Below are 14,136 nucleotides of genomic sequence, written 5' to 3' on the forward strand. Positions count from 1 at the left end.
AACCCACGACAGTAAACCAAGTGAAAGATACAGGCATCAGAACATTCACTGCAGGAAAGTATCAGAGATTCAAAAAAAGGATATTAACAAGAGGTAAATCTTTCAAATCTACCTGTTCAGGAAAACCTACATTATGAACACCTAAACTTAGAAACTGGTAGTGCAGTTGTATAATTTGTTAAGTGCAAGTAGATTTCCATATTAAAAAAAAAAATTAAGTACAGAAAAGGACTTTGACATATTTTCTACCTGGTTCCCTCCTAATTGGTTCACTGCTAGCATCTCCTTTGTGCATCCTGATATTGCTAAACACAGCAACAATGAACTGGAAATAATAGTTTCTAGATGACATATTAATTTTCCAGTAAAGTCCTAAGGGCCTCTGGAGTTACACTGTCCCCAATAAACAACCTCTACATAGACCCTAATGTTCCCAGAATTGGCATTTCACCTTCAGGTGCTATTCACTCTGCAGAGCATAAAAACTCAAGCATGAAGAGATGGGAGATAGAAGGAAGAAGGAAAATGAACATTGTTTATTTGAAGGATTTTCTTGTTCATGAGGGAAGGAATATAAACATTGTTTAAAGTAGAACTGGAGGGACGCCCGGGTGGCTCAGTGGTTGGTTGAGAGTCTGCCTGCAGTTCAGGTCGTGATCCCAGGATTCTGGGATAAAGTCCTGCATCAGGCTCCCCGCAGAGAACCTGCTTCTCCCTCTGCCTATGTCTCTGCCTGTCTCTGTGTCTCCAATGAATGAATAAATAAAAAAATATTTAAAAAAAAATAAAGTAGAACTGGAAATTCTATGTCCAGGCTTTCAAGAGAAGATAGTGCTGGCAAGGTAAGCAAGAAAATAGTTAATTAACAGTAGTAACACACACCTGTAGGTTGAGAATGATTAGGCAGACAACAGATTCCTGAAACTAAGAGACAGATAGGTAGCTCACATAAAAGGAGTTTTATGGAGTGTTGAGAACAAAGAGAAAGGAAGTCACAACCCAAAACTTGGGGGCATATTCACATTGTGAGATAGAGAAGAAAAGGTGGACACAGTGAAAGAGGTAGAGAATAAATAGCGAGGAAAACAGCAATAGAAGTAATAAATAAATAAATAAATAAATTCTAGAAAATGTTTAGCATAGTTACCATAGGTCATCCAATCTTTACTCTTGTGTGGTATACACTCAAGAAAAATGAAAACAGATGTCCACGTAAAATCTTGTACATGAATGTTCATAGCAGCATTTTTATAACAGCCAAGAAAGTAAAAACCCAAATATCCATTAACAGAAGAATGGATGAACAAAATATGGTATACCCATACAATGGAAATTATTTGGCAATTGGAAGGAATGAAGTGCTGATACATGCTACAGTGTGAATGAACTTTGGAAACACTATGGTATGTGAAAGAAGCCAGTTACAAAAGACTGCATCTTGTAATAATTCCATTTATATGAAATGTCTGAAATAGGCAAATCCATAGAGACAGAAAATAGATTAGTATTTATCAGGAGCTGAGGGTAAGAGGGCAAGGGGGACCAATTGCTAATAGATGCTAGGTTTCCATCTGGAGTGATGAAAATGTTCTAAAATTGGATAGTGGCAATGGTTGTACAATTTTGACTGTACTAAAAAAACACTGACTTACACACTTTAAACAGGCAGGTTTTATACTATGTAAATTATATCTCAATGAAGCTGTTCTATATTTTTTAAATGTAGTATATCCAAACGTATGCCAATACCACTTTGCCCACATGTCAACATATCTCTGTATCTGTTCCTAATCACCACTGTTCAGGAAATTCTAGTCAATGCAATTGGACAAGGAAAAAAAGGCGGCATAATTATTGAAAAAACAGAAACTAGATTATTATTTGCAGATGTTGGCTGACTACTTTGTTTTTTAAAGAGTTTATTTATTTATTCATGAGAGACACAGAGAGAGAGAGACAGAGACATAGGCAGAGGGAGAAGTAGGCTCCCTGCGGGGAGCCTGATGTAGGACTCGATCCCAGAACCCTGAGATCATGCCCTGAGCCAAAGGAGACGCCCACCCAACCACTGAACCATCCAAGTGCCTGATGACTGACTAGTTTGGAAAACCCAAGCAAATCAACTGAAAAAAAAAAAAATCAGAACTAACAAGATTTCAATTGGTTGATACCAAGACAACGACTAATGCAGCACCATATGCCATCAACAGCCAATAAGAAAATTTCATGAAGGACAATCCATTTACTCTGTGTGTGTGTATTTTGCCTATGAGTAATAAAGTGTACAGAACTTGGATGAAGGTGCCAATATAACAGAATTCCAATTAAATGGCTCTAAAATGTATATGGAAAAAAGGAAATGCATAAGAAAAGTGCAATTAAAGAAAGATTAAAGCAAGTCACATCATTAGCTACAGTAATTGAGAGTCTTGACACTGTGGCACATCAGACAGACCAATGAAAACAGGACAAAATCCATACAGGAATTTAGTTTTTAATATATGATAATTTGTTAAAAGGTAATAATGTAACTCAGTGTGTAAAGGGAGACAACTAAACTGCTATTGAACAAGTGAGGCATTAGAGGGTAAAAAACAGGTTAGTTACACCAAAAGGAGGGAAGGGGAGGGGACCACGGACTGAGGGCTAAATTGTAAGCAACCGGAGAGACCTCATAGGGTCAGGCAGGATATACAGGGCTCAACTACATACACAACCATGTGGAGTGACTTGGAAGCACCATTCCCCCCTCATGCAAAATGTGTCTTATATCCAAAGGATTAAAAGAGTTCCGTGGGTTTTGGTCTTCAGTTCTATGAAATATCTAGAATCTCTGAGCTTCCGAAACAAATGAACATACTGCTTAAAAGACTGGACTAAACTGTATTCTCTTAAATGTTTGCCATATTCTGTTATCTAAGAATACCAAAGTAGAAATTTTTATTTGTCAAGTCCAATATGCCCCTCATTTTACCCCTCCCCTTGTCATCACACAGCGACAGAGGAGGATAAATGTGCTTTTTTCATTCAGCAACTCCAAATAAGAATTTTTTTTCATTATAAAGCTTATTAAAATGTACTTTCAATAAATGATCCTGATTCTCTAATTAATAATTACATTTTTGAAAAAATGTGGACAAAACCATTGACCTAATAAAAATAATCTTTATCTTGATTATAGTGTTAGTGGTTGTGGTTACCTGACTGGTTTAAGCTTACTGAAATTCACAGATGAATTTAAAAACTCATCTAAAAAAGGTGAACTGTACTTTACGTCAACTTCATTTAAATGAGTGAAATATCTTTCATTTCTCTAAGGATGTAAAAGTTTTTCTTCCTTTTATATAGTCTTCATTTCCTCCAAGTGGCTTCCGTACTACCCCCCATCTGTCTTTAATAGTGTAAGTTTCTTTACATGCTAGGTGACTCTTGGCTGTCTACTGACTCTAAGTGCTTTGCTTAAATATGTGAAGTTTATCAATCGTGGGCTTCATAACATGGTGATTTGGTACATTTCTTGTGGACCTCTGATCTTAGTTTCTTTAGGTATTTTCTCCTGAGTAAGTCAGAATTCCCCTATCTCTTGCATGGAAGATTTAGTCCTCTCTAGGACCTCTACATCAGCATATAAATAGTCATCTAATCCCTCTTTTTTCAGTAGGTATCCCCACTATCATGTACAACCTGTGTTCTCCAGGAAAGAGACTTTCTGTTTAACCCTCAGCAGAGAAAAAAATCTCCTGTATTCTGCAAAGGTGCAAGAAGGACAGTCACTTAACTGCGTGGAATGGGAAATCTGTTTGTTTGTTTTTTTTTAATTGATGTGAAATTCACATAAAATTAACTATTTCAAAGTGTACAATTCAGTGGCATTTAGGATACTTATACTGTTGTACAGTCTACCACCTCTATCAAGTTCCAAAACAGTTTCAGTGCCCCAAAAGAAAACTCTGTACCCATTAAGCAGTCCTTCTTCATTTTCCCCTCTTCCCAGTCCTTGGTGATGACTAATCAGCTTTCTGCTCCTACAGGTTAGCCTATTCTAGACATTTCATAGAAATATAACCATACAATATGTGGCCTTTTGTGTCTGGCTTCTTTCACTTAGCATGTTTTCAAGGCTCACCCATGTTATGGCACGTGTCATACTTCATTCTTTGCTATGACTAAAAATAATATACCATTGTTGGATGTACCACATTTTGTTTGGCCATTTATCCACTGATGGTCATTTGGGTTGTTTCCAGCTTTTGGCTATGTGAATGGTGCTATGAATCTTTGTTTTCAACTCTTTTGAGCATATACCTAGGAGTACAATTGCTGGGTTACATGGTATTCTATGTTTAACTTGGTCTAATTGCTTTCTATACAGAACTTTCAATCAATCTTCTTACTTTAGACCTACCTGCAGCCCTCCCAAGATACTTCTATAAGTAATCTGGTGCATTTCCTGAACCTATAAGGGTTCCATGATCATTTCAGATTAGTTCTCGGTTTTCTATGTTGTCTTAGTATTCAATTTTCTCAAGTTGGCTAAATCATTTATTATTCAGCCATCTGCTTTCCTGCTTCAAAATGACTGTTGCTGATCTTTCCTCTCCTATTCTTGTCCTAGAATGTTCGTGCCTTCCTTCTATCATGTTACTGTCACTTTAATGGGAGTTCAGAAGGGAGTAAAGGAATAACAGGTGTACTCAATCTTCTATTTTAAGTCAGAAATCCATAATAAACGTTTTAATATCACCTATCTACCATTCTGTCTATCCAATTTAAATGCCTCTCATGTATAATGAACTTATTATGGGGAACTATAAGCATATATAAAGATAATCTCTCTCAGTAAGTTGACAAACTGGTCAAGAAGATACAGTAATATGAAGGTCACCTTCTTACATATGTTAAAACTGTATGAACATTAAGGTTCTGTTATATTCTGATACAGTAAACTTATGGAGGGCTGAAAGGGAAAACCCACACTCATCAGTAGGATAGGTCTCAAATGCAGTATAAAGTCATCCCTGGTATCAATCACTAGGAAAGAGAAGGACTTCCAGTCAGAAATGAGGAATTGACAAAGAAGTGGACCCTAGAAAACCAAGAGTGGAGACTGAGCTTCTTTCAATATTTGCCTCCAGGACCAGTTCTTGAAGGCTCAAAATGTCTAGGTGGATGTTTTGAATTGATATGGATCAAACACAATCAGTTATTGCTGTGTGAAAGCAAGCTAAGACACAGAAGGAAGATATATCGCAGTGAATCCCAAATTGAAGACACAGCCAGAATTGAGAATCTAAGTAATTCGGACCATATAATGATTCCTCTTTTTTATTATTTCCTAGTTTCAGAGTCTTGTTGGAATGTTGTAATCTTGCTCTATAACTCTATTGGCAGTTATGTATCCACAGAGGCCAGTGGTGAAGAGGAAACAAGAGCCCCGTTAACAGTGGAAGGTCTGAGAGATTGCCACTCTAAGCAATATTTCTTTCAAATGTTTTTTTGGAAGATTACCTTTCAGTGTCAACTTAAAAGGTTCTGATTTATTTTATGTTTTGAGAGATAGCACACATGTATGAGTGGAGGTAGGGGGGAAGGGCAGAGGGATATAAAGAGAGAATCTTAGGCTCCACACTCAACGTGGACTCCAATGTGGGGATCAATCTCAGAACCCTGAGAGCATGACCTGAGACAAAAATCAAGAGTTGGATACTTAAGTGACTGAGCCACCCAGAAACCCTTGAATTTTATTTTTTTAATAAAATATCCTATTATTATATAAGTACACAAGTATTATATATGCACTTATGTGCATTATATAATTATAATGTGGTTATGTGGCTCCTTTAAGACTCAGTTTATGAAAATAAAACAAAATAAACCTGGTAACACATTTACCATAATGTTTCATACATATTAGGTACTTAAAAAGATTAGTATTAGCAGCTCCCACTATGATTACTGTATCTCCTCCTCCTACTATTATTAATGTTATTGTTATTACAAGGTAGGTATCAAAAGAGCACATGGCAAGGAGGCAGAGACCACATTGAGCTGCTGTGATAGGGAAAAGCTTCACAGGAGGACCAAGATTTTGAGCTGGGATCTGAGTTTGAGAAGCTGATCATTTTAGACAGGTAATGGTATCATGGAACAAACAAGTGAAAGGAAACTACAAGCTCTTTTGGATGTAAGAAATAGGTTTCTAGCCTTAGGAAAATGCAAACATTTTCAAATATGTATCTTCAAGTATAGATTTCAAGAGTAGCCAATGAAACTTGATGAGAATAGGTAAGGAAAAATTTTAAATAAAAAGTCTCTTTCTAACAAAGTAGTCTAAATATCTATTACATGTAGAAGTGCTCTGACCAGATTTAATATTTTGCTTATAACACAAATTGCTTTCACTAGACGTATCGAAATATCTCAATTTCTTCACACACAAGATTTTAACTATTCCACAAAACAGAAACCAAAGCAACTTAATACAACTAAAATCAAAGCAGGCTGTTTTAAATGTTAATGACTGCCCCTATAAGCAAGACAAGAGAAACTGGTCATTTGATAAATATTTAGCAATAAACCGTGCATGTTTATATATTTGTACTATATTTATGTTAATATACTAATTTTTAAAAAAAGATTTTATTTATTTATTCATGAGAGACACACACACAGAGAGAGAGAGAGAGAGAGAGAGGCAGAGACACAGGCAGAAGGAGAAGCAGGCTCCATGCAGGGAGCCCAATGTGGAACTTGATCCCCGGTCTCCAGGATCAGGCCCTGGGCCGAAGGCAGCGCTAAACTGCTGAGCCAACCGGGCTGCCCGAAATGCTAGTTTTTGTCAATAAAAAGCTGTAATAAAAAATATTTTGTATAATAATAAGAGATTTGGAGTACTTTATTAGTTTTATTAAAGCATTTAATTTTACTAAGGTTGTTTTGGACTAATTTTTTACTATACTCTTTAAAAAACAATATTCTTCCTCTTCCACAGTTCTAATTATTACTCCAATACTTTTCATTCTAACGTGCTAATTTTTATGTATGTATTTCCTAAATATTTACGAAAATTAAATTTGGACATTTAATTATTTTGCTTGCTAAAAAGAGAAGTCCTTCAAAATAACAAACCCACATGCTTTTTTGACAGCCCATTGTTTCTTACCTGCACTTCTCAAATTAGGGTCCAGCCCTGGCATCTCCTTGTTGGCTTCAGGGCTGACACTGTAGATTGATGCCCCTGCTTCACTGACAATACTGAGAAGAAAGAAAAGGGGGAAATATCATTTTCCAAACTTTTTGCCTGGTCAAAGAAAATTAATGAATAAGACTAGTTTTTTTTTTTTTTTTAAAGATTTTATTTATTTATTCACAAGAGACACACAGAGAGAGAGGCAGAGACACAGGCAGAGGGAGAAGCAGGCTCCATGCAGGGAGCCCGACATGGGACTCGATCCCAGGACTCCAGGATCATGCCCTGGGCCAAAGGCAGGCTCTAAACCACTGAGCCACCCAGGAATCCCAAGACTAGGTATTTTGAAAAAAAAACTGCAGGGTAAAGTGCTCTCTTTATATTTCGACGGTACCTATAACATTTAATTTTTCAGAAATAAAGTGATCAAGTAAGGTTTGTGTTCTTCACAGAAGAAATACACAGGTTTCAATCTATAATGAATTCTATCAGTAGTAATGCCACAGTTTATAGATGAACAAATGGATACTTTCCTCTAATACCAACTTTGAATTTCCAGAATATACGGAGATTCTCGTGTTTATAATCTATTGTTGACTAATACTTATGACTCCCAACTGAATCATTCTAAAGCATCGTGGAGAGCATGTGCATATGTGTGGATATGTGCACATGTATGGATATATACAGAAACCACTGCCATAAACACTCCTGTGATTATTGCTCAATTATAATGAACAACCACAATGTGGATAGGAAAGGGATCAGACAGGATATTATTCCACTTCTTTTCAGGAGGGTCTGAAACAATCCTTTTAATAAACTTGAAGGCTTTCATTTCAGGCAGGTGTTAAGCCATTTATTTAATCAAAGCATCACACACATCCTTCTCTTCTTTGGCTCCAAATATTTTATAAACCACAATAAGAACAGTCTTTTACAGCGGACATGTACACGGTACTTGACATCACTATAGTTTATTCAACATTTTTAAGTTAGAGGTATTCTTAATGACATAATATGCAAAGAAACATCATCTACCCGAAGTATTCATGATACCTGTGGCTCTACCACAAGACCATCTAGGTGTCAAGATTCAAAAGCAGAAACATGTTTGTACTTGATTTTTCTTTTTTCTTTCCCCTTTCCCTTTCCCTTTCCCTTTCCCTTTCCCCTTTCCTTTTCTTTCTTTCTTTCTTTCTTTCTTTTTTATTTATTTATTTATTTATTTATTTGTTTGTTTGTTTATTTATTTATTTATTTATTTATTTATTTATTTATTTATTTATTTATGACGGGGTAGGGGGCAGAGACACAGGCAGAGGGAGAAGTAGGCTCCCTGCAGGGAGCCCTACGTGGGACTCGTGGACTCGTTCCCAGGTCTCCAGGATCACGCCCTAGGCTGAAGGCGGTGCTAAACCACTGAGCCAACCAGGCTGCCCCTGTACCTGATTTTTAATCCACTCTCAGAAACATCTTCCTTTCTCTGTTCCTCAATATTTACTTCAATTGTGAGACAAATTTAGTGGATAACTTTTAACATATTGCCCCATTGTAACAGCTGAACATGAATAAGAAAACTATGAAAAAGTTTGCTACCCCTGTCTTTGAAGAACTCTTGATTGAACTTTGACAATTATAAACCACCAAGAACTGAAAAGATTATTTGGGTGAATATAAAGATTATTTTTTCTTTGCAACCAAGTCTCCTGTCCTGAATTTCATAATAGGAAGATGAATACTCTGAAATTGTTTATCCTCATCAAAACTATCATCATGATACAGAAAGAGGTAACTGAGTACATATTACACGCAAAGTACTAAACAAACCACTTTATAGACAATATCTCATTTAATCTTTTCATGGTGATTTTTTTTTAACAGAGAAGTAATTGCCCAAGGTCATTTGGCTGGTAAGCTATTGAGCTAGATTTGAACCCTAATCTGCTTGAAACCTAAGTCTGAACTTGTAACCAGCACAAGTAACTTCTGAATAGCTTCACAACCTCTCATTAAAATGAAAACCCATATTTTTGTGCTAAACAGTAAGTGTAATAACATATTTTTAAGCAAGAAACATTTTCTTCCTTTCTTATGTGTCTAAGGTGGAATATAAAGCATGTAGAAGGTCAAATATATTCTATAATTTCAGAGATAGTCTTTAAGATTAAAAGGTAATTGTGCTTTTTCTCTAAAATTTAGATTCTGCTTATCTTCTACTACATAATGATCAAGGAGAAAATGTAATGTCAAAGAAAGCTTGAAGTGACGAAAACTCTTAATGTGGCATAATAGAATGTTAAAACCAATACTCTAGAAGAGATTTTTCAGTTCCATTAATAGTGGTACTTTCTAACCTGGGGGCCTTGGTCTTTTGGATAGGGAGAAACAGGATTAATTAAAATTGCATAAAAACCACTTGTGTTTATGCACTTTTTTTCTATTAAAAGGAATTACAGTTTTCAGTGATTACTTAAAGAAACCCATAACCCCTCAAAAAGTTAGGAAGCACCATCACAGGATAAGAATATTCAGTCACTGGTCATAGAAAATTTGGTTTCAAACACAACTCAATACTCAGTCTAACAAAGTTTTTTTCTAAAAAAAACTGGAGTATCCATGAAGTGCAGGCTGGACCTACTATTAAGGGAAAAGAATACCTAAAAAAAATTTTACCACAAAGGCTCCAAAATTGCCACTATTAAGTAAAGGGAAATGAAGTGGTAAATAAAAATTCCAATTAACTATGGGTTTTAGCAGTTTGGTACCTGAGAATTTGCTGGGTGATTCACTGACTTTTGGAAGTTGTAATTCTCAATAGACTGGGAGAAAACTGTTGCAAAGAAAAACACTCAGATAATAAATATTCCTCCAAATACCACACTGCCACTTCTTTTAAACAGAGGAATACAAAACAGATGTGACACACTGCACTGAAAGATTTTAGATTAACGTTAATATTAAATCAATACAAAATGTAGTAAATTTCATATGCTTTAGTTATTACATAGCATGAGTCCAATAAATAGGTCAGTACTAATGCTAGTAGAACAGAATGCTCCAATAATCGAAATGAACAGAAAAATCTCAACACTGATTTCTTCAATACACAACATATAAGGACCTAAGAAGTGTATGTGGCAAGATTTAAATGTAACAAATCAAGCTGCGAGTGGTGACGATTTTTTCCAGAAGAACAAAAGTATTTATAATGACCCACCCCCATTTTGTTCGTTCCCATTTGGATGTCAAGGATAGATTACTCAGAAAGTGTGCTAAATTTTATATGCCACTTTCTGTTTATTACAAATTTCCCAATAAACTATGAAAAAGTATTCTCATCTCTAATATGTTTTGAGAAAAGCAAAAATGAACTCTACATAAAACTCAGACAGCTCATGATTTAATAAATACCATATTCCATAAAACAAATTTCTCCCAGGTGTAAAAAAACTGGGCTCATAATCTTAGAATTTGATTACTTTATTTATTTTGCCATAAAGCAGACAAGACTGAGCAGAATTTATTATTTGGGGAAAATTTAACTGACACAGCTGTAAATGAACTGAAAGTTCAACATTATTACAGTGCTCTGAAGCCCCTTCAAGTTGCCAGTGCATACAAATACTTAAATATATATATATAGTATCTCAAGTGTTTAAAAAAAATGTAGGTACATTTTAGAAGCTACCATTGGACTTACATTTTCCCAGATATATATATTAATGTGCTAATGGTCCATTACTAAATAGGTATTTTTTAAAACAATCAAATTCAGCATGATTTTAGGGTCTTCTTTATTAAAAAAAATACAAATCACACACTCAAAACTAAAAAGCAAGTGAAATGCCCATAATAAGAGTGCATATACTTTTAAATTCATTCTTAAAAATCTTAATAAAAACTCTTAAGTTAAAAATGCTAAATTGTTGTATCTCAAGCAAAATTCAATGATATTACATCAATCTGATCACTTATCAATATAATTTATTTTTGAAAAGATATGTTTGAATTATAGAATTTGTACATGTCATCAGCCCAGATTGTATGTTGATGAATCTTTCTAAAACCCAGTTTGCAAGTAGTTTTCTTATAGTGACTATTTTTTCTGACAATAAAGAAAATGGCAATTTCTTTTACCAAATTGAGATGGGGTGGGGTGAGGATTCTTTTCATGAGACAGGAAAACTAGCCGTTTGTTTTTTTTTCAGTTATTAGGCTAATAGTTTTCACATTCATCTACAAGGTTACATGTCTCCTCCCTTCTTCCCATTTCCCAAATACAAAAATAGCTTTGTTGTTTTCTCTTATTTTAAAATAAATCACATGCTTCCTTATATTAATAGGAGGAAATTTAATTCAAAGATAACCTATTTAAATGAAAATGTAGTTATTTATTAAGATATCAAAATCAGTCAGGATATATTGAATTAGTAAAAACTGACATGTTCTTAATTCTTTTCAAAAGTACATTAAAATTCCTCAAACCTTACTATTACCTAACAGCTTTTTCTTCCTTCTGCCCATCAAAAAATATGCACTAAGTAGCTACTACATTAAATGTACAGCTTATTTCACTAAAGCTTTTAAAAATAATTTATCTAAAAACCATTCTCCCAAATTTTCAGACTGAGAAACATTCATACAAAGAGAGAATAAATGGCTTGAGCTAAATTCCCCAACAAGTAATACTAAGTGCAAAAACAGCTAGCCAACACAGACCTTGGTTCTGTGCTCTGCACACGAGATAACCCATTCTGAAGTATGAAAGGATGACTGCTATACTTGAGGAACAGGAGACAAAGCCCAAACCAAACCACTGTGAAGAAAAGGGGCTCTAGGATTCAGTGTTTAAAGGATAAAGCTTATTTCTAAGAAAATATCAAAGCAATTTTAAGTTCCTGTATTTAGTGATGAATTGTCATTTCAGGGAGTCTCAAACGAGCAGTATTAGCCACTTTAAAAACCAGGGTGACCTGGTGATGATAGGGAAGCAAGGAAACAAGCAAAATCATATGCTGCTAAAGACGTTTAAACTGTAGAACGCTTTTGGATGGTATCTTGAAAATGTAGATCAAGTTACAAAAATATGCATTCTTTTTGAGTCAGCTATTACATTTTTAAAAATTCATACAAAAGAGATTAAAAAATACACAAAAATTGAAAAAGAGCTATTCATGCTTTACTAAAAGAAACAAAACAAAACCATCTATCATTGGAGAGTTCATTAAATGAAAAACTATACTGTCACTAAAAATTATTTATAAAATATTAAGTGAAAAAAACTGGATTTATGTCTATGATATGATACCAACTCTGATATTTTAAAATATAGACCTATATGAAAACAAGAAAAGGGAAGATTTATGCAACATAATGTTAATAGTATTTAAATGAGCTATTCCTTTAATTGCATTCTCATTGCTTTAAATTTTTCTGTAATAGCCACATAGTATTCGTCAACAGAAAAAGTTTAAAATTTAAGTTTAAAAAAACAATTGCTAATTGGCCAGGAGATCTTATATCACATAATGCCCCACATTTTCTTTTATTCCACTAAACTTTCTTGTACAGTTATTAAAGTTATTTTGAACTTAATCTGGGTAAACATATCATTTTTTAGGAATAACTTCTGCACGTGGCTTCCAGATCTCAAACAATAACATTTTATGATATTCCTATAACATAAAAGAAAGGTGGCCAAGCAGGAAAGTAAAGAATCAGTTCTCAATTTGTACACATAGGCTAGATAAAAAACAAATGTATGATGAGAAGTTTTACAAGAAATCACACAGTATATCAGTATATATCCTTAAGGTTTACTCAGTCCTTGGGCTCTGAACCCACCTCCCAAGTTATCCTTCATGATTGCCAAGGCATAATCAATTCACTACCCACAACATACAAGATGTGGGGCGACACGGTAGTATGCCAGGAAAGTAGTGTGTGTGTGGAAAAACACTAAAAACAAAATCTGGTGAAGGGGAAAAAGAGAGAAAACACATACAAGCTCAAGATTTCCATGGTACCAAAGAAGTTACCTTTAGATATGTAACACTAGCACCATCTGGTGGAAGACCAGTTAGAAAGAATTCAATGGCCAGTTTAAAAAAAAAAAAAAAATCGAACAATAGTTCTAAGTTTTCTTTCAAATGATGAGCATTGTTCAAAGAGAATAAGCTTAGCAGTGGTACAGTAATCACACGGAGGACCCAAAATAAGCCTGGGAGAACTTAAAATGTCTACCAAAGGTGTATGTACTCGCAGATGGACATCCTATCATATCTTACCCACAGAGCAGGATTTCAACAGTACAGAATTCCCTCAGTTACCTTTCCTTCAGTGCCCCATACCACATCAGATGAAAAGAACACTTTCCAGCCACAAAAGAAACCCAAAACAGGAAGACCTGAATTAGCAACTATGCAACAGAACTTTAATTTGGAGTTTAGGGTTCCTCAGAGCACCAGCTACCTATCCTTCCATGCTATAAATATAGCAATAGCATTGGGCATGAGAATCTGATTCTGCTCTTTAGCATCAGAGTTTTCTGTGCACAGTGATGCCAAGCCTCTACAGCGGAACAGTGTGGCAAAACATGACGCTGAAATCACTGTCACTGCTGGCAAGTGAGCCATTCAATGACAGAGATGACAAAAATCACTGGTATCTTCAAATGCCGTTATAGGGGAAAGCAAGTCAACAAACTGAAAGACAAAGAGGACATCTGGAGGCTGGGTCTCTCCACTGAGGTAGAAGCTATTTCTGACCAAGAATGGCACCCACAGAAATGATCATCTCTGCTACTCTCTACAGTAAGCATCCCTTTTATTCTCTTTCTCTTCCTTTCACCTTCTTCTGCTTTCCTTTTTAAAAATCCCTCCTTTATCTCTTTTTTTTCCCCAACTATGTTTGAGACCAATAAGGAGTTGTTACAAGCACTGCAT

At 35.1% G+C, this 14,136-nt stretch overlaps 1 protein-coding gene across 1 annotated transcript in view; it reads right to left on the reverse strand.

Moving 5' to 3' along the window:
* The window catches only part of SRBD1 (S1 RNA binding domain 1), a 189,609-nt gene that overhangs the window by 80,329 nt on the left and 95,144 nt on the right, over window positions 1–14,136 (reverse strand). The window contains exon 15 of the mRNA XM_025465747.3: window positions 7,163–7,254. Coding sequence (XP_025321532.1) covers window positions 7,163–7,254 — 92 coding nt within the window. The remainder of the gene's footprint in view (window positions 1–7,162; window positions 7,255–14,136) is intronic.

The sequence above is a fragment of the Canis lupus genome, chromosome 10 (genome assembly GCF_003254725.2).
Source record: "Canis lupus dingo isolate Sandy chromosome 10, ASM325472v2, whole genome shotgun sequence".
Classification (NCBI taxonomy): Eukaryota; Metazoa; Chordata; class Mammalia; order Carnivora; family Canidae; genus Canis; species Canis lupus.